At 38.5% G+C, this 19,910-nt stretch overlaps 1 protein-coding gene across 19 annotated transcripts in view; it reads left to right on the top strand.

The window, feature by feature from the left end:
* MED12L (mediator complex subunit 12 like) overlaps positions 1 to 19,910 on the top strand; it is a 318,700-nt gene that overhangs the window by 56,686 nt on the left and 242,104 nt on the right. For 18 of the 19 annotated variants that reach the window (XM_025042472.1, XM_025042480.1, XM_025042470.1 and 15 more), the window contains 6 exons: positions 3,498 to 3,667; positions 6,063 to 6,173; positions 7,216 to 7,485; positions 10,948 to 11,097; positions 11,868 to 11,967; positions 12,288 to 12,424. In XM_025042472.1, coding sequence (XP_024898240.1) covers positions 3,498 to 3,667; positions 6,063 to 6,173; positions 7,216 to 7,485; positions 10,948 to 11,097; positions 11,868 to 11,967; positions 12,288 to 12,424 — 938 coding nt within the window. The remainder of the gene's footprint in view (positions 1 to 3,497; positions 3,668 to 6,062; positions 6,174 to 7,215; positions 7,486 to 10,947; positions 11,098 to 11,867; positions 11,968 to 12,287; positions 12,425 to 19,910) is intronic. The other variant, XM_025042483.1, reaches the window with a different exon arrangement.

Here is a 19,910-nt window from a genome sequence, read left to right on the forward strand (position 1 = left end):
GTTAAAGGAGTTTAACTGTAAGTTTATTAAAAAGAATTGAAAGTTCAGTATTTGCATGGGCCTTTGTAGCACATTGATTAAAAAGGTACTTCTAGCTGAGCTGGTTATAATAAACACAGTGTATTAGAGAGGGAATTTGGCATTTTCCCTATAGTGGTGTTAGAAACCTTCTAAGTTATAAAGCGATGAGTTGAAACTAGAAAGCAAAGAAGTTCGTATGAAGATTTTAGAGGCAGAGTAATCGGGGAGGATCTGAGGCAGAAACTAACATCAGTGGCAATAGGTGCTGTGCTCTTGACAGTCAAGGCCTGACCTTTAGTTTTTCATCCTGGTAATGGTGATGATAGCTACCATTTATTGATCAATTTCTGTGTTATATGCATGGTGCTAAGTAACTCATTCTTACAATCACTCTGATGTATATATATTATTGATCTCTATTGTAGAGATGAGGAAATTGAGACTTAGCAAAATCTCAGTTTGTTCCAGGCAAACTGAGTTTGAGTGGCAGAGCTGGGATTTGGACCTATGGCCATCCTCTTCTAAAGTTCATTCTAGTAGTACCACTAAATGTGGCCCTGTGTTGCTTCTCTGCTGATGTCACGCTGCAGGACACCTCCACAAACTTTGCTGCATTTCGCACGCTCTGTGTTTGCCCCCAGGGTGGGTGTTCCTAGTTCTTTTACTAATACTGCAGATATTCCAGGTCCAAGAAGATCATTTCGTGGCACATCTCTGTTCTCATCCATTATGTGTTTATCACTTTTGTGTTTTCATGTACACCGATTTATGTACTTCCAGTTTAGCTGTGTAACCTTGAGCTGAGCCTGTAATACCTGGATCTGTAAAATGGTAAGGTGAACTGCATGGCTTCTGAAACCCCTTCTGTTTTGGGGGTTAGGTATTAACAGAGAAAGAATAGTGGCCATAGGATTCTTGGATGCTCGAGAGCATTGTCCAAAGGACTGGGCTTTTTTTTTTAATCCTGACCATTTCTCAGTAACATTAATGCTCATAAGCTTTCTAATATTCTGGCTTTGTGGACCTTAAGTTATACTAGACATCTGTGAACTACAGATGTGGCCACATCGTCTGAGTTGCTTGAATTTATTTTTTTATTTTGTTATTTTATTTTTATTTTTTGAGTTGCTTGAATTTAGAACTGCTCCACTTTCACACTACCCTCTTTGGTCACTTTCTGCTGCTTTTTTACCTTTGACCCCCTCACCTGTCTTCCCTTTGATCTTTATCCATTCCTACTTTCTGTTACCACCTGGAACTGGGCCCCACTCCAGACCCTTTAAATCAGAGCCTGGCACGGTGGGGCTGAAGGCACTGGCATTTGGTTAAGCTCCCCTCATGGTCGTGTTTGCATTTAGGGCTGAGGCCACGGCTGCCTGCCCCCATGGCTCCCTTTTAATTACCAGTCCTAACTAATAATGAGAGGTGCAGTGCATTCTAATACTTTTAAGGAGTACAGTACTAGTGGCCATTTGTTATTTTCTGTTTTCAATTTTTAATGAAAATTTTGAGTGCATCCTAATTTCTTATATAGTCTGATCTAGAGCGTCTTATGTCCCAGACCTCTGAATACAATAACTTAATGTCAGTTAAACACTGTTAAAGTTAAAATGAACTACTAAGAGGACTGCATTTGAATTCCATGTGGATTCTGAAAGTAGTTCAGATTGTGGAATGGTATATTCAGCAATTTTTTTTTAAAGACGTACATACGTTTACATAGACATTCAAGCATACTTGAAGATTGAAAAGTTATATGCTGAAACATGTAATGATTATGAGTGATGAGATTACAGATGTTTTTTTCTTTTGTTTTCATACTTGCATTATAAATTTTCTATAGTGACCACGTATTTTTCTATATTTAAAAACAAAATTTAAATAGAAAACATACTCTTGACAAAATAGGTTTGTGTGAATGTATGTGTTATTTTCAGCTCTTTGAGGCTAAAATATTCTGTGGGGATATTGAGAATAGTATCATACTGAGAGTGAGCTAATAGCAAGGCTTGGCACACAAAAGCTAGGATTTGGATCTCTTTTATTTTTGTTTTTGCTTATTATAGCTAAGCTAAACTTGTCTCATCTACTGGTTGGCATGTTGTTTTGTTGGACAAGTGGTGTCATGAGACTATTAGTCTAGAACAGGGCCACCAGAAGATGATGCCATTGGTAATTTACTGTTTTGTTTTTAATGCCAGTTAATTCATTTTAATCATAATGTCTGTTATTGGTGGTGCTTTGTGAAAAACTATTACACTAGGAACAGAATGTTGACCTGGTATGTGTTTGTCATTTTACGTTGGCTTATTACTGGGTTTAACATGTGCATTTCAATTTTAATTTTAAATAAAACACAAGTGGAATAAGTAGTTTAGACCACAACTTTAACAGTTGTTATCCCTGGGTACTGTTGTCAAGTAATTTAAATAGTATTTAAAAAGTAAAAACCACTGAATTCCTAACAGATGTTTAGTGTCTACTCTTTCTTTTGTCAAAATAGCTTCCTTGAAAATAAGGTGGGAGAATCTATTGCCAAAATAATGGGAAAATAGCATCGTGTGGTAATGTTTCAGTAGGATAGTTTCTTCTGAAATGCTCTTTTGCTAATCTGTGGGGAAATTTGTGAGCATGCAATTATTACATTTTTATCCACAGAATGGGATAAAGTTGGCATCTCATCCCTCATGGTTGCCAGAGGCAACACACTGATTTAATTTGTGCCCCCGAAGCAGACATTTTTGAATAATTTTAGTGATTTTTTAAAATGCTACTTTTTCTATTTCCTTTATTAGTCTCCTACCTTTTGTTGCTCTCCACTCTTAACTGATGGCATTCTGAGGCATCTTGTATTGGTTGAGGAGAGTAGAATAATTGAAGGTCTAAATGGTTGTCTAGGAGGGCAGCCACTCTTGTGTCCCTGGCAGGCCCAGGGGATAGTGCAGGTTGCATGCTGTCATGGGCCAGCCTGTGGTGAATGCCAGTCCTCTTACAGATTGACAAAAACAGAATAAATCTTAATTAGGCATGTTTGAAACTTGACTTGGACCCTGAAAAAACATACCCTAAAAGAGCACGGGGGGGATTTTGAATCTTTTGGTGCAGATTTGAAATTTCTTGAAGTGCTCACCTCCTCTGTTCTGTTTCTGGCTTCTGCCTTTGATATTTTTGTTATGCTAACTTGTTTAACACAGAGGATCAGCCAGATGCACTTAATTCAGGGGTTCGAGTTGCTGAGGTGCGAGGGGAGAGCTTTCTCTTCCACCTGGGCTGGACAGTACTCTTGCTGGCTGCACAGGGCACACGTTACATACTTAAGGGCTTTAGAGTAAGCATGCCTTTCACAACAGCGCTTGCACATGTAAAAGCCTTTTTTTAATGTAACATGTTTGTTTTATAAGTACGTCCTTCAGATAATCAGGAAGGGGGAGAAAAAGTTAATTTTTATACCATATGTATATGTTTTTTGGGTGCAGAGTGGACACACATATCCACCAGATACCTCCGCGAGCAGTTGGCCAAGATTTCTGACTTTTACCACGTGGCTTCCAGCTCAGGCGACGGCCCTGTCCCTGTGCCACCAGATGTCGAGCAAGCCATGAAGCAGTGGGAGTACAACGAAAAGCTGGCGTTTCACATGTTCCAGGTAACCTTTCTAAGACATTCATGGCCATGTAGCATTCTTTTAAGAAGAGAGCAAACTCCTTACGCGGGTTAGTTTTTCTGGAGGTTAAGTTGTATCTTTATATGAACCTATGAACCAATATGTTTAAAGAAAGCAACCTGAAATTTCTCACATTGAATTGAATTCAAGGTAACACCTTTGCCCTCAGATGACAGCTTCTTATCATAAATATTGATCTCCAGCATTTAATGATGTCAGTTCTTTTCATTCCATTAATTACTTTGTAATCGCACTATTAAGTATAATCTTTTTATTTTGAAAAAATTGGATGTATTTATTCAAAAAAATCTTCCTGCCGATGTCTCATAGTAGATCTCCTTTAGAGTTTAGTAATTCCAAAGATAGGTCATCTTATTTGGCTCAGCTGCAGTTTAAAATGCTGTTGAAGATGCGGGTCAGGGCCTTGAGGCATCACTTAACTATCATCCAGACAAGCTGATGTAAATTATATTGACCAGAAGAGGGCGCTTGTGCTATTAGTTGCCTCAACCTTAATCCTGGTAAGGAGGAAGTGTATTCAACAAAAGTTGTATTGCTAGCATAGACTTTCACTACCTGCTATCTTAATCAGAAAGGAACGGAATTAGAAAGGATGTGTGGCTTCTGAATTTCCCCCTTAGGACTTTCCAGATGGTAAATGATGTTTCTTTCTAAGAGCCCAAAGTAGGAAAAAGCATGGTCTTTTGGGGAAGTAGCATGATTAAAGTCAATAAAAACGACTGTCACAAATCCTAGGTCCGTTTATCAGGACTACTTCAGTGCCTGCTCTGGGCTTTTATGACTTCTTTTGAGCTGAGTTTTTAGTCTACATCTTTTAAAAAGTGTCTCTCAGCTTGCTTAATATTTTTGGGAGAATTTCTTTATGTATTAGGAATGTTGAAGACAGTATCTCTTTAGTAAGAAGAAATTAGGTCCTAAACTGATGAATCTAATTGGAACATTAATGTTAAAATTTAAAAGTCCATTATATTTTTGATTTGTCATATTCTGAAATTTGAAACTGATCCTAGTATGTACACATACAGAAACGAGCATGGGTACACAGACAAAAGTGTCTTGAGGACAGACTGTTATATAGTCGTTGGCAATCATGTCGATGAAGATTCTTTTTAAAAAGTTTTGCATTTACCATCTCTTACACCTTAATGCACAATTCTATTTTATTTATTTCTTTATTAACTTAAAGTTCACTTTTCTGGTCTTAAAATTTTCAGTTGCAATTTTTCTATGACGAACATTTTAACTCCTTTGACTCTAAACATTTAAAATAATAGAAATCAGCAACAAGTAAATATCTTGATTTTGTGTTATGTCAATGTGGTGGTGTTGTAATCTTATAAATATTGAAACTATAATTTATCAGTACAGTATTTTCACACAATCATTGGTAACCATGGTAGAGGGCCACTCCCTGGCGGTGCACAGATATGCAGAAGTTGCTGGGAACAAAGTCAGAATTCATATTAACTACTAAGGTGTTACCAGAATGACCACGAAAGTACAAGTGTCTTTTCCAGAAAACGTAGCTTTCAGCTTCTATCTTGAAGATTCTTTCATGATGTGAATCATAATACAAAACTACACTGTTATCAAATGTGTATGTGCATAGACTGTCATAAAGTAACGTGTGTATTTATATGTATGTGTATATGAAGGCAGTAGACAAAAATGCTAATAGTGCTTATGTCCAGAGAGGCCACACCACCCTTGTGGGGCATTTCAGAAATTTGTAGGTGTGTTATTGATTTTTAGTGTATTATGTTGGAATGTTTATGGTATTTTATTACAAATTGCTTTCATTGCTTTATATTATGGTTAATTATGCCACTATATTAATTTTTAAAGGTATATTTTACAGGGAGGTTATAGTATTTGAAGTTCATTTTAGGACAGAGAAAGAGACTATTAAGGCAGCATTGGATCTAATGGGATTGTTAGTGTCTTGTCAAGATGATGGTATGACGGTTAGTGCTCTGCTCTTTATAATTATTACCACTGGCCAAGTTTTCTCCTATGAATATGAGTTCATACACCCCCGAAATCTAGCCAGGCATTTGATGTGCCTTGGGAATCTAAAAGCTTCTGAATTTCCTGTCTTGTAAGAGTTATTTTTTTTTCAATTTAGAATAAAGCAGATTACCAAAAAACAAAAGCAACAAAAAGCACCCAACCATACAAAATAATATAAGCTTTTTTGTGTGTGTGTAGAATTTGGGCTATGATCAATGAGTTTTACTACAACAAAAACAAATAGTAGTAAAATTACACTTAAGCATATGCATAACAGTGCTCTTTTTTGAATTTTAGTTGGTGTTGCTGTAACATCATTAGTGAAATTTTCCTTTGTTCATTTAAGGAAGGAATGCTAGAAAAACACGAATATTTGACATGGATCTTGGATGTTTTAGAAAAGATCAGACCAATGGATGATGATCTTCTTAAACTCTTGTTACCACTGATGCTGCAGGTACAGTACACATAACCATGAGCCAGTTGATTTTATGGGCAAGAAATGATTGATTGGTAAGTGGAGGTAGAAGAGGGAAAAATTTCTTTTTGAAATGGAATTAAAATATCTTGATGCCACAACACATGAAGTGATAAGAGACTTCTTATAAGTTTTAGCAGTCACTTGTAATGACCATGTTCATAGTTTTTATCCACATGTCCTTTTTAAGTATTCTCACCCACATTGAATTCTCCCATCACTGAGCTATACAGTTCTTTAAATACTGTCTTCTTGTTCACACAGGTTTCAGTGTAAGCAAATCAAATTATCTTTTTTTTTTAAAGATAGAGAGGACTTTCTACATTCTTCTGACATTTTTTTAAGCCACTAGGAATGGGGACTTCCTATTTTAATGATTAGTCTAAAATTTGTTAAAATTTAGGTTATCTGGATGAAATTTATTAAAAAATAAAATTTTCTTGGAAAGGCAAAACATGTATTTGAGTGTTCAAACAGTATGAAGGAGTAACTTGTGAAAAGTAACTCTCTCTCTCACCCTGGTGTATCCTTTCAGAGACTGCACGGTGCCAGTGTCCTGGGTACCCTCCCTGAGATGGTCTTTACCCGTGCTGTCCTTTACAGTAGCCATTAGGCAGATGTGGCTATTGAGCTGTTGAAATATGACAAGTACATATCGAGACATGTTCTTGGTATAAAATTCACGCCAGATTTCAGACTTTGTGCAGAATAAAGAGTGTATATCATATCTCAGGAATAGTTTTTGTGTTGATTACATGTTGAAATGATAACATTTTGGCTATATCAGATTAAATAAAATACATTACTCTTTTTACTTTGCTTGTTTTCTTCAATGGCTACTAGAAAATTTAAAATTATATACGTGGCTTGTGTTATGTTCCTTTTGAACAGCACTGGTCTACACAGTATCTTTGAAGTCTCTTTTTTTTTTTTTTAAAGTAAAAAAATATCTGTATTAAAATAGTTATTTCACCCAGTAGCATAAAACATGACTGAGGTCTGGTGTCCTTGTGTTTCCCAGTATTCAGATGAGTTTGTCCAGTCGGCTTACCTGTCTCGTCGTCTTGCCTACTTTTGTGCCCGGCGTCTTGCCTTGCTGCTGAGCGATAGCCCCAGCCTCCTTGCTGCCCACTCACCCCACATGATGATAGGACCAAACAACTCGAGCATCGGGGCCCCCAGCCCTGGCCCCCCTGGGCCCGGCATGAGTCCTGTGCAGCTGGCCTTCTCAGACTTCCTTTCCTGTGCACAGCACGGCCCCCTGGTTTATGGACTTAGTTGTATGTTGCAGGTAAGTCCTCGGCCCTTGTTATTTTATGTTACGTTTTAGTGTAGGAAATAATCCTGTTGGGACTCTAATTTTCACATCGCAGCTCCAGTTTTTTTCTCAACCAAGTAATTTATAGATTGAAATTTCATGTCTTTATTCCCTTATGTTGGATCAAGCTGAGAGAAGATTTGTTGCTTCCATCCAGAAGAAAGTTATTGCAGTTGTTCTTTATTAGGGCCATTAAGTAGTTCAATGATTAAAAATCCTTCAGGAAACCTGTAGAATGTCATCTGTATTACCATTCTTCTGGAAAGTCAGTTTCTCCATGCAGAATTCTGTAGCTTCCTCAGTTTACATCTTGAATTGGTTACCTCCTCTTTCTTTAAAACCCAAACATTTTATCGGGCTTTATTCATCTGCCAGGCATCACTGCTGTGCGGTTCTTGGCCATCCAGTAGCGTGCTGGCCACTGAGCTGATACTGTCAGGAATGAGATACAGCTCTGTCCTAGAGGAGCTCATGGGTTAGTGTTCAGGTCACATTCCTTGGGCTCTTAAAGGTCTTTAATTAGGGGCTTTGGGACAAGGCTGGCCATGAAGGCATGGTCTCTACTCTGGCAGAGTTTACTGTCTTGTCAGGAAGGCAGGCTTATAAATGGGCAGTTTCTCTATACTCTGACAAGGGCTAATTGAGGGATGCATAGGGATTTAAAGGAGTTGAGAAGTAGAATTTCTAGACCCAGCTGAAATTCTGGGAGGTTTTGTGAATGAAGTGGTCCTGACTAGTGCTTATAATATGAGTTTAGGAAACATTTTAAAAGGGGGAGTAAGAGCGTTTTCGTCAGAGGTATAGTGTGGAAGAAGGCCCAGAGGGTTGATTGGATAGCTTGTATGCTGGTTGGTGTTAATGGAACATAAAGTATAAAATCTGTTGGGGGTCAGGATGTAGAAGACTCCTTATGTGTCTTATGATTAGGATGTCACTGGAGGATTTTATGCAGGCAACTGACATGGTCAGTTTGTGGGTTAGTTAGATTGTTTTGGCCATAGTAGAGGGACGATTTATGGAAGTGGGGAGGTAGAGGAGAGAAAGACAAGGCAAAGAAATAAACTTGGAAGAGTCGAGGTAAGTTCAATTTTGGACTATTTTATCCCTTAGGATCTTCAAGTGGATATTTTCAAGCTGTTGTTACATGTTTGATTCTGAAGATGAGGGGAGACAACCAGCTAGATGTGTGGATTTAAATCACTTAGGGCCACTTGGCTGGTCAAAACTCTGAGAAGGGGGTGAGGTAACTTAAAGAGTTAGTAGTGAGAGAGGATTTGTGGACCCGAGGGGCATAAATTATTAAGACATGGCAGAGGGAGATTGACAGAGGTGAACAGGAAAGTTTGGCTAGACTGTAGAGAGAATGGGGGAGGGAATGTTATAGAAACAAAGATAGAATGAGAAGAATACTGTCATAATTCTGTTAGATTAATAGCATTTATTATTTTCTAGGTACTGTTCTAAGTTGTAACATATTAATTATTTAGTTCTCAGAATCATTCTATGAGATAGGAACCAATATTATTTTTGCAACACTGGTAATGAAATGGTGGCATTAGATCATACAGCAGGTAAGAGGCTAAGCTGGAATTTAAACCCAGATTGGATCCAGTCTGGATCCAGAGTCCACACTCTTAGCAGCCATACTAAACTGCTTCTCTAGGTATCATGGAAAGTTTCCAAAAGGAGTTAGTAGCGAGCAGTGCCCAGTGGATTGGGGAAGTCTGATAAGAAGATGGCTACTTGTCTGACAGCACGATGGCCATTAATGATCAGTGGATAATGGGTGATACGCCAGATTGAGGTGGGTTGAGGGATGATGAAGAATGAGGTGAAGCAAGGCTCTTGTTCTTTTGAGAAACATGGCTGTGAGGGGAAGAGAGGGATTGCTACTGGGCGAGTGGAGATTTTTTAAAAATTTTGTTTTTTTTTGACAAGTAGATTTGAACACATTTCTAAGCTAAAGGTAAACTGGTAGAGAGAGAGTTTGAGAATAGGAGAGGAAGAGTATTTGCTAGATCAGTGCCCTGGATATGGAGGCTTTGGAATTGAGAATGCAGGGAAGAGCTCTATCATGGACAAGAGACGAGAACCCCACATGGTCATGGATAGGAGATAAGAGCCCCACATTGTTACAGACAGGAGGAAGTGGGTAGGAATGTGCGCCAGTGGAGACAGATGCATTGAAGGGTTTTGGGACTTGATAGTCTCATATCTGCCATCTGGTTTCCATAAAGATATCTCTTAGAGTTCAGAGTCTTGTATTTTTACGTTTAATTTCTTTTTTTATAAAAAAGAAATCTTGCATTCTTTCTCTAAGCTTGCATAGTTTGCTGTTGAGTGGCATGATAGCATAAAGGTTAAGACATATTTTATAATCATTGCAGACCTGATTTTAGCTGCTGCTCTGCCACTTAGTAATTTTGACCTTGAACCTCTATTTCCCCACGTGTGAATGGGAGATGATGACAGTTCTTACTTCATTACCTCATAGGGTTAAGGTTATGATGACTGAAACCTTCTAGGAAAGTGTTTAGCACAGAATAAGTGCTTAATTAATTGTGAGCTATACTATTTAATTTGCATTTAGGAGGCAGCAGGCTAGCATAGTAGTCCTAAGCATGTATACTGAGATCAACTTGGGCTTGTCACTGATCTCCTCTGTGTCTCATATTCTTCTTTTGTACAGTTGGGGAATAACAGTACATACCTCAGAGTCATTGTAACATAAGGAAGATGGTCATAGAAAGGGCTTTGTGTAAGCTGGCTGAGTACAACATGTTTTCAAGGAGGTTAAGCCAGGATAGACAAGCTACAACCTGTGGGCCAAATCCAGCCCATGAGCTATGAATAGGTTTTACATTTTGAATGAATTGGTAAAACAAACAAAAAAAAGAGCATGTAACAGAAACTATAGCTGGCTTGAAAAGCTTAAAACATTTATTGTCTGGAGTTTTACAGGAAAAATTTGCCAACTGCTACTCCAGGGTTACTGCCTGCCCCGCATTTATGAAGCTACTTACTGCATTTTTATTTGAGAGATTTAAATAAAAAAATCATTTTTAGATTTTATCACTTTAGAAATGACATGTTTAATTCCATAGCATTTTTTTAAATTTCATGAAAAAATAGTTTTAAGTGACAATTTTTAAGTGATTACTGCATTTTTATTAAGTTTCCTAGGTTTCCTGTGCTGAATATTAGCTTATGAATTATAATATTCTTAATTTCTCAATCACTGTACTTCTCTTTCAAATTAATTATTTTATCTTAGTTTTATCACTGGAAAAGTTGAGAATCAGGTAAAATATTCATATTTTTAAATTCAGTGGTAGGAAACTATAATAGTTAGGATAAGGTGTCATTTTTACTGTTAAGCTGTTGTTATAGTTTTTCCTTCTTCTAACTATCTGGATTTTCCTACTTTGTTTCCAGACTGTCACTCTCTGTTGCCCAAGTGCCTTGGTGTGGAATTACTCCACAAACGACAGTAAGAGTGCAAACCCAGGCTCACCCCTGGATCTGCTGCAAGTGGCCCCCTCTAGCCTCCCCATGCCGGGCGGGAACACGGCTTTCAATCAGCAGGTAGGCTTTCTGTTGCTGTGGTTTGACGAGCGTTCTCTCTCTTGAAAGGCATCAGGGCATAGTGAGCCAAATGGGTTCAGCATCTCGCATGCTTGGTTACCGTTCCTAGCTCTGCCCGCACCTCTCTGAGTGACCTTAGGGGAAGTATTTAGCCTCTCTGAACCGCAGACATTCATCATGTTGCCCCCTTCTTCTCACTCTTTTAATGGGCAGTTCTTGCAGAGAGTTCTGCCACCCAGATGGTAATTAAGGTGGTAGTTCTACTATATGACCACGACTCTCATAGTAGTAATCTGTGATATTTAGTAATTGTTAGATATTTTTATTAGTGTTGGGTTATTTGGGTCGAAGACTTAAGAAACTTGAAACACAAGATAGTGACTAATACTTAAGATCTCTGTTTTTTTACCAAGCAGTTTTCTTAATAAAACATGGCTGGTTGCTTTCATACATGGAATAGCTCAAAGATGACATTTTAGAACTTTCACCTTTCCATACGAAATCCTAAAAAATTTTCACTTGTAAAGATTTTCTGCAAGCATTTATTTATTTATTTATTTATTTGTGGGTATTTATTATTGAAAACTGACATCGAATTGCCATTTGTAAATTTTAAAATGCACTCTTGGGCAGTAGGCCGAATTTCTTACAATGCAGTCAAGATTGTAGTTCACTGTAGGATGCTCTACTCGTGTGGAAAAACCCGAGAAGATTTAGATAACCACTGTGGCTTTCTGAGCACCAGATAATGAGAAGTAATTATCTTTCAGGTTCGAGCAAGGATTTATGAGGTAGAACAGCAGATAAAACAAAGAGGCCGTGCAGTGGAAGTTCGGTGGTCTTTTGACAAGTGCCAGGAGTCAACAGCAGGTACAGAACACAACAGATGGAGTGCTTTTGAATGTTGGACATTTTATGCCATGTTTCTGATTCTTGTAAATCTACCCACTTGTTGAGTAAAGGCAATTTTTGATGGAGCCACCTCGTGAATTTTGAGGATGTTCTTTGGTTTATGCTCTTTAGATCCTGGCTGTTTAGCATGTCAGGTTTGGTTTTATTGGCAGTTCTGTACTGAGAATGATTTCTTAAAATTCCTTTTGCCCCATGTAAGGATGATTCTGTATTATGCTATTCAGGCTTCATTTGATGTCTTAATTTCTTAATTTGGTTTGCTTGATTTCTGCATCTAGGGGTGACCATCAGTCGGGTTTTGCACACGTTGGAAGTGTTGGATCGACACTGTTTTGACCGAACTGATTCCAGCAATTCAATGGAAACGCTTTATCATAAGATTTTCTGGGCAAACCAAAACAAAGATAACCAAGAGGTAGTTATTTCTGTTCTTTGTTTCACTTTTTATTAGCATCTTTTCTTCTTCTTCTTCTTTTTTTTTAATTCACTAAATTCTGGCAAAGCCTTTTCTTTGAAGTGTAATATCTTACAAAGAGGTCTAAAATTGTTTTATCGTAAGACTAAATGACACCCTGAAATTGTTTTATCGTAAGACTAAATGACTCACTCTTATTAAAATAAGATGTCCATTGTGCTGGCCTACCTAAGTATATTGATTGGGAAGGTTTTTCTTGATCTTTTTATCATCATTCCTCATTTTAGTTTTAGCATGGTTTGGCTTGAACTTGGGAGGGAGGATAATATGGTGATGCTGATATAAACAAACGTACTGTGCTACCTGCCAGTCGTATAAAAGCTAGCACATATAATTATGTACAGAACATAATACTTGATAATGATAATAAATAATTATGTTACTGGTTTTTGGGTTTACTATACTATACTTTTTATTGTTATTTTAGAGTGTACTCTTTCTACTTAATAAAAAAAATAGTTTGCTATAGAACAGTACAGCATGTCACACTGGCAGCAGCCTCATACGTCTTGTGTTTACCATATCTCATTGCATCATTTTCTCTTGCGCTTGATTTAATCTCGTGTTGCTTTGTACAGTAAGATGCCATACAGTTTTGTAGCATAGGAACTACAGGCTATGCTATCTAGGCTTGTGTAAATTTGCTCTCATGTTTACACAACAGCAAAATTGCCTAACAACGTGTTTCTTAGAACGTATGCCTGTTGTTAAGTGGCACGTGACTGTATTTTAAGGCAGGGGTCCCCAACCCCTGGGATGCAGACTGGTACTGGTACTGTTAGACTGGTACTGCTGTGTGGCCTGTTAGGAACTGGGCCACACAGCAAAAAGTGAGCGGTGGGTGAGCGAGCGGAGCTTCCTCTGTATTTGCAGCCACTCCCCAGTGCTAGCATCACCACCTTCGCTCCACTTCAGATCATCGGGCATTAGAAACTCTTAGGAGTACCGGTCCCTGGTGCCAACAAGGTTGGGAACCTCTGTTTTAAGAATTTGGCTCACATGATTATGGGGGCTAGCAAATCTGAAACTTGCAGGGTGGGCCAGCAGGTTGGAAGCCAGGGAAGGGCTGATTTTGCGGCTTGAGTCTGAAGGCAGTCTGGAGGCAGAATTTCCTCTTCCTGGGGGTGTGCGTATGTGGGTGGGTAGGGGAACACTGTATTTTTTCTTAAGGCCTTTAACTGATTGAGGCTCACCCACGTTATGGAGAATAATCTGCTTTACTAAATTTACTGATTTAAATGTTAGGAACATTTAAAAAATACCTTTACAGCAATATCTAGACTGGAGTTGACTGAAAAGTTGGATACCATTACCTAGCCAAATAGACACACAAAATTAGCCATCATAGACAATTTTTTATCATATGCTTTCCTAGCAATAGTTTGTTTCATTATTGAACATAGGATTTTCAGTTATTTTTTCTCAACCTTATTTTTGGAGAAATTAAAAATTTGTCTTCTTTTTATAACAGAAAGCTCTTGTGGTTATCTAGATTGTGATAGGCACCAGGAATGCAGAGGTAAGTTTTAAGACATGATACCCACCTTCAAAGAACATCTTAGTTAACTGATTATAAATATCTTTGATTTTCATACTACCCTTTGGAAATGCATATGTGGAAGGAAGAGATAAAACAAAAACAACAGCCACAAAACTTTCCTTATCCTACCCTTATGTGAACTTGATGTTAACCTCTTCCAGGTTACTTCTCTTTTTAGAATGATTTTTCTGTTAGCACCTTGCTTCTCAGAGATAGGATTCAATACCATTGATGCCAAGTAGGATATTAGAATGTTGAGAGTGAGGTATAGACTGAGTGTAGTTTCTAACTCCTCGTGAGCCTCAGTACTTTTGGAGAAGAACATACTGATTACAGGTCTACCTAATTCTGTCCTTATCGACACAGGATAGAGTGTTACTGTGTTTGTTTTGTTCTGGAAACCTTAAAAGTCTGTCTGTTTCTAATAAAGACTTTGTTAGATAAAAGACTTCAAGGGTACTAAGATTTTTAATATATGGAAGTGAGGTATCTGAAAGGAGAGTAGGGATACCTAAGACTCAAGTTGTCCTTACACTAAGTAAAGATTATATCGTTCCCTGGTGAGAGTCTTACCAAGTCCCCACAAAACACTTCAATTTTGTGTTCAGCCCAACTGTATAACTCTCTAATGAATGAACTGGCCAACTTCAGAATTATGTGCCTCATGCGCAGACTTAATGACTGACAAGGCCTCTAAAGAGAAAATGATAAGTGTCTTATTAAGGGCAGAAATTATATTTGATATTTTTGAATGAAGTTCTGTTGTACGGCTCTGTCTCAAGCACAGTTGCCTCCAGAGTAGGTGCTTGACATGAGCCATTGGAGTGCAAGAAGAAATGATTAGAACTTCTATTTAGATTACATTCTTAAAAAACTTACACTTTTTAAGCCGTTCTGTTTTGTCTAAGTTTTATAATGGACATAATTCTTATGGTAATATAAGTATAGAAGTTTTAAATAAATATGTGTATATAGAGGGTGTTTACTAAAAAAGAAAATAAAAACTGAGCTGAAAGGGTATGTGAAAAATGTTTGGAAATCACGTTGCTGTGCTTCCTCTAAATGAGAGACTTCTCTGCCCAGAATGTAGGGTGTACCTGCCACTAGAGGGAGACATGTGCTCAGGGCTCAGTCCTGGATGCTCCAGTAACATAAACACACTTTACTGGAAGGAATGTCATGTTACCCGTTTAGGAGTAATTATATTGAATGTTGACTCAACTCCAGAAAGGTTTGATGTGAGTGAGTGGTTGCTTTGTGGTTACTGTGCTGTTTTATGAGTAAGAGAAAAACTGCATTTTAACCTGTAATTCAGACTGGTCATCTTTTCTTAATAATCAGTCAGAATAACTGGACAGATCCTTCTGAAATATTTAACATTGAATTAATTTTTACAGTATGGTTTGGCCTCTACTTTGTGTATCAATGTAAGAACATATATGCATGGAAATGACAACATTTCATCTCCGTGTTTATTCTTCACCAGGGTTTACTGTTATCTTGACTTCTGAGTCACTTTATATAGATTTGGAATTCATGTATGAGCTGCTGAGGTGTATTGGCCCTGCTCAGCTGTGTGACCTTGAGCAAGTTACTCATGGGCTCTGTGCCTTAGTGTCCTAAGGCATACTTAAATCTGTGTGGAGCACTGCCCTATCTATCTTTAAGGAGACATGAGCACTTCGAGAATTATGAAGCATTATATAAGTATGTTTAAAAGTTGTTATTGTTAATGATAATATAGTGATTGTTGGTATTTTTTGGAAGAACCGATATGATGAAGTTATAATTTTTGATAAGGAGTTTTATAAAGTGGTATGGTTGATATTCAGAAACACATCTCAGTTCTTTAAAATGTACTTCTCCTTTTTGGTTTTGTAACTTCTGTTAGGACTTAGACAACATGTTAGATAAAAGAAAATGTGACCGAGCTCTGCAGTTGCAGTGAGTTTGAGGTTTGCTTTTTCTGAAGTCGTGTTTAGGTATATCTGGGCCTTTCATTGCACAGCCTCTTTTCCTCCATTTATTTGAGAAACTTGAACTTTACCTTCCTTGATTCCCATTTCTCTGGAACTGCTAAAGGGAAGTACAGTTCTCTCCACTCTCCACTCTCTTGTAGGGAGGAGAGAGAGCAGCTGTTCAAATAAGGGGTCAGAGGTTCAGGTTTGTGTTGTATAATCAGTTTCAGTATTTGGTGAAAGCCCGTTGAAAACAGTAATGCATGGGATGAAAGGATTCGAGGCCTTGGTCCTGCCCTGTGTTTCAGCTGCAGTCACAATAGTATGAGTAGGAGTGACACGGTGACTATGATGGAGTATGCCAGGCCTGTGTCATGCTTTCAGCTATTCCACATGAAATGCATTGTTCCTTTACCCTCTCCCTCTCTCCTCTCCTTCTTTGCTGCCCCCTGGGGGGCGACTGCTGCTTCTGTGTCAGGGCTCGAGGCCAGTGTAAGGAGGTGAAAATACAAAATCCCTAAACCCTTAACATTTACTTATTCTAGATCTGTGCCACCCGATTTTCCATTTAGTGTAGAGTGAAGTGGAAAAATTCTAATGCTGAGGACAGGGCTCAGAGACTCATGTTACACAGTGGCCAGGCAGGTGGTGCACTGCTGTGTCCAGGGCCACTAGGAGGGTGGGGACTGTGGTGACTGGGAAATGGACCCAACTTTTAGGAGCAGGGGAGCCTCTCTCGGATTCTGCTTGGGATTGCAGACCCAATGTTGCCTTGACCATCCAACATTTTGAGAGAACTTGTATATCAGGATTAGTATGTCAACTTTCCTAGTCTTAAAACACTTTACAGTCCAAGGCAATATGTTGGTTGGCCATGTTTACTCAGATGCCTGTCACTTTCTAACTCCTGGTGCACATTTTATACTACATTTACTTATTTGCCTATTTAGTGTTTCAGAACCATTTCTTCTCTGGGTGAAGGAGGAAGAGAAGCCTGACATCCATGTGAGGGAGTTATTACGTGGGCTTTGAGGACCTCCTGATTCAAAACCCTGACTGCGTCTGTCACTTGTGACCTGCAGATGGGGTCACATTGTTGACCTCACCTCTGAGCAGCAGGATGAGGGGATGTCCCCGCAACCCTCCAGAGCCCCAGACCATCTCTTCATCTTGGTTTCTTTCCTTTCCTGTGTTCAGTGTATGAAGGAAGAAGCAGCTGCATCTTTGGGTGCCCTGGGGATGTGGATAGAAGGGAAAGTGTAAAGGTGCCTATTCACTTCTCTCTGGTGCCCCAGGAAGCAGACTTCCTCCTGAGTAATGAGAAGCCTGAACCAGCTGCACTGGGCAGAACTGGCCAAAGTAGCAGCAGCGTGTACATTTCTTCTTTCCCTCTATTTAAACCATCACACATCCAAACCCTGAAATTGCATGTATTTGTTGTTTCTGTGTGTTTTGTGTTTAGAAGATCCATGAAGCATTCTTTGAACAAGTGCGATGAGTTCATACTGAGTTTTTGAATGGCAAAGGCCTGAAGTCCATAGCATGTGCCTTACTAACCTCTGGCACAGGCCTCCATGGCCAGACCAGGTCTGTCTCAGACCAGGAGGCTAATACACCACCTGACCACTGTGATCTAAAAGATAAAATCTCAGATTCTGTTGCTGTGTTCTGCGTTTGTCTTCTTGTGAGCCTGTAGTTCTGTAGGTCGGGATCTGTGTTTCTTCTTTTCACTAGCATATCATCAGCTACTAGCACTATGCCTGGGGCCCACAAGTCCTGAGGAGATGTTTATTAAATTTGTTTTGAGGTTTGTAAAAAATGCTGGTTGGACAATGAACTGGAAGGCGAAACTCCTCTGTTAGATTTGGCTTGGAGTGGTAGGATTGAGTGCAGGATGAAGTGTATATAATATGTCAGTTTTACCTGTGGAGTCGGTTCAGATGTATAAGATGAATATATGCGAGTGGAGGCAGGAGTGTGGCTAACAGGAGAGCTCTCAGCTGTAAAATCAGTAGGTTTGTGCATTTCTTTGGAGGCATTATGGGCAATTCACTTTTAATGAGTGTCAGTTTCTTAATTTGTAAAAGGGCATTCTATCTTATGATGATGTCAGAATGACATGAAGCTATGGATAAAACTTTTAGATATTTATAGTGCCTAGATGTAAACCCTAGCTGCTTACCGATGATGTCTTTTGGGAGGTAGTTAGGAACCAGGGAGATGGAAGGAATGTGACCCACTGTGGACACATGCAGACCTACACATATAACTATCCCTCACACAATCTACTAATCTATAAAGCACAGATAAGATCTGTCAGGCTTTATTCATTCTTTGATTATTACAAAGGCTTTACCTTCCATAGGAAGCTGTAGGATGAGTTTGGCCCACTCAGGGTAAGTGGTATACCAATGTTGTAAAAGAGATCATGCTCATTTCAGTGCTTAGGATTTTTTTTTTTTTTTTTTTTTGTTGTTGTTTCATGTAAGGAAAAATTTTTAGTCACGTTTTAAAACCAAGACTCAACGAGGCAAAAAGTCAAGCAAACAAGGAAACGCACAGGGCGACTTCCTTTCGGGTGCCCTGAGCTGGGTCTCATGGCTGAGAGCGTGGCCCTGCCATCACCTGTTTCTGCTTGGAAGTTAACACCTTTTCCTGCTGGATACCCAAAGGAGGCATCAGGAATCTTTTGCAGCTACCATTTTCTTCTTTCTCAAAAGAAATTTGTTACTAAAAGGGCAATTATATTAACATGGTTGGGTAACATAATTGTGTGTCCAGACATTTAGACTTTGCTGTTATTGCTGTTATTGACAAGTAAAGACTTTGTTTAGATTGGGATGGGCTTTTTGGATTTTTGATTTTGAGCATGTATACAAGTCTTTTTTCACTTTCAGCCTTTTTTTTTTTTTTTTTTTTTGAGTACTTCTTAAGCACTAGACCCTGTTTCAAGTGTGTTATGTCATCTAATTATATTCTGGCCAGTGAGATCCATGTTTTAAAAAAATTATTTTATACCCTACTTTACAGATAAGGAAACCAAGGCTTAGAGAGGATAAGTAAATTGTCCAAGCTCATACTCAACTCATTGAATCCAACTCATTTCTCCATTTGAATTATTATTTAAATGTCGATTTGACTGAGGGATAGCAAACTGATTTTTTTTGGCACAGTGCAAATAGCAGTTGGAATCCAAGATGGTTTCAGAAGGACATTCTTAACTGCTACATTCCATTCTTTGTACTTCTTTTTAAAAAATCTCTTTATTTTAGGTAACTAAAGCTAAACAAATAAGTGTCAGATGTAATTTTGGAAAAAAGGGAAAAAACCTTTATGATTGCTTTGAACAGTTTCCACATATTAATATTGGCACATTTTTCTGCAGGAATAATCTCTAATTTTTAAATGCTCATTCAATGGTTTTGACATAGTAAACAATATTTAAGTTAGGAAGTCCAAATCCTCAAGTTGAGCAATCTGGCCTTTGTAGGATAGCACAGACTTGAGGCCAGTTCAGACCTGGATTTGAATTCTGGTTTCACTGCCAAGTAGCTGGGTGGCCTCAGACCAGTTACCTAGCTTCCTCGGTGTCATTCTTTGTGTACAACAGCCTTACTCATAGAATCCACTTCACATGGTAGCATACGGTAAACAGTAAAAGTCAATTGTTATGTTCTTGGCTGGGCAACTTGGGTTGTCAAGTGAGTAGAACCTAGCCCCATCTTTTAGAAATTGACATTTCTCTTCTCATCTGTGTGTTTCCTTTATTATTCATAAAAGACAAGCAATAAAGTTTATTGGAACGTACAGTGGTCTGATGTTTTAATTATTTTCAGTATGAGAGACGTACCACTTCTCAAGGGCTTTCAGAGGGATTTTCTCTGTGATTATAATTCATCTCATGTATGTATGACTTCTGTTTTACAGT

Source organism: Pteropus alecto, unplaced genomic scaffold (assembly GCF_000325575.1).
Source record: "Pteropus alecto unplaced genomic scaffold, ASM32557v1 scaffold239, whole genome shotgun sequence".
NCBI classification, from domain to species: Eukaryota; Metazoa; Chordata; class Mammalia; order Chiroptera; family Pteropodidae; genus Pteropus; species Pteropus alecto.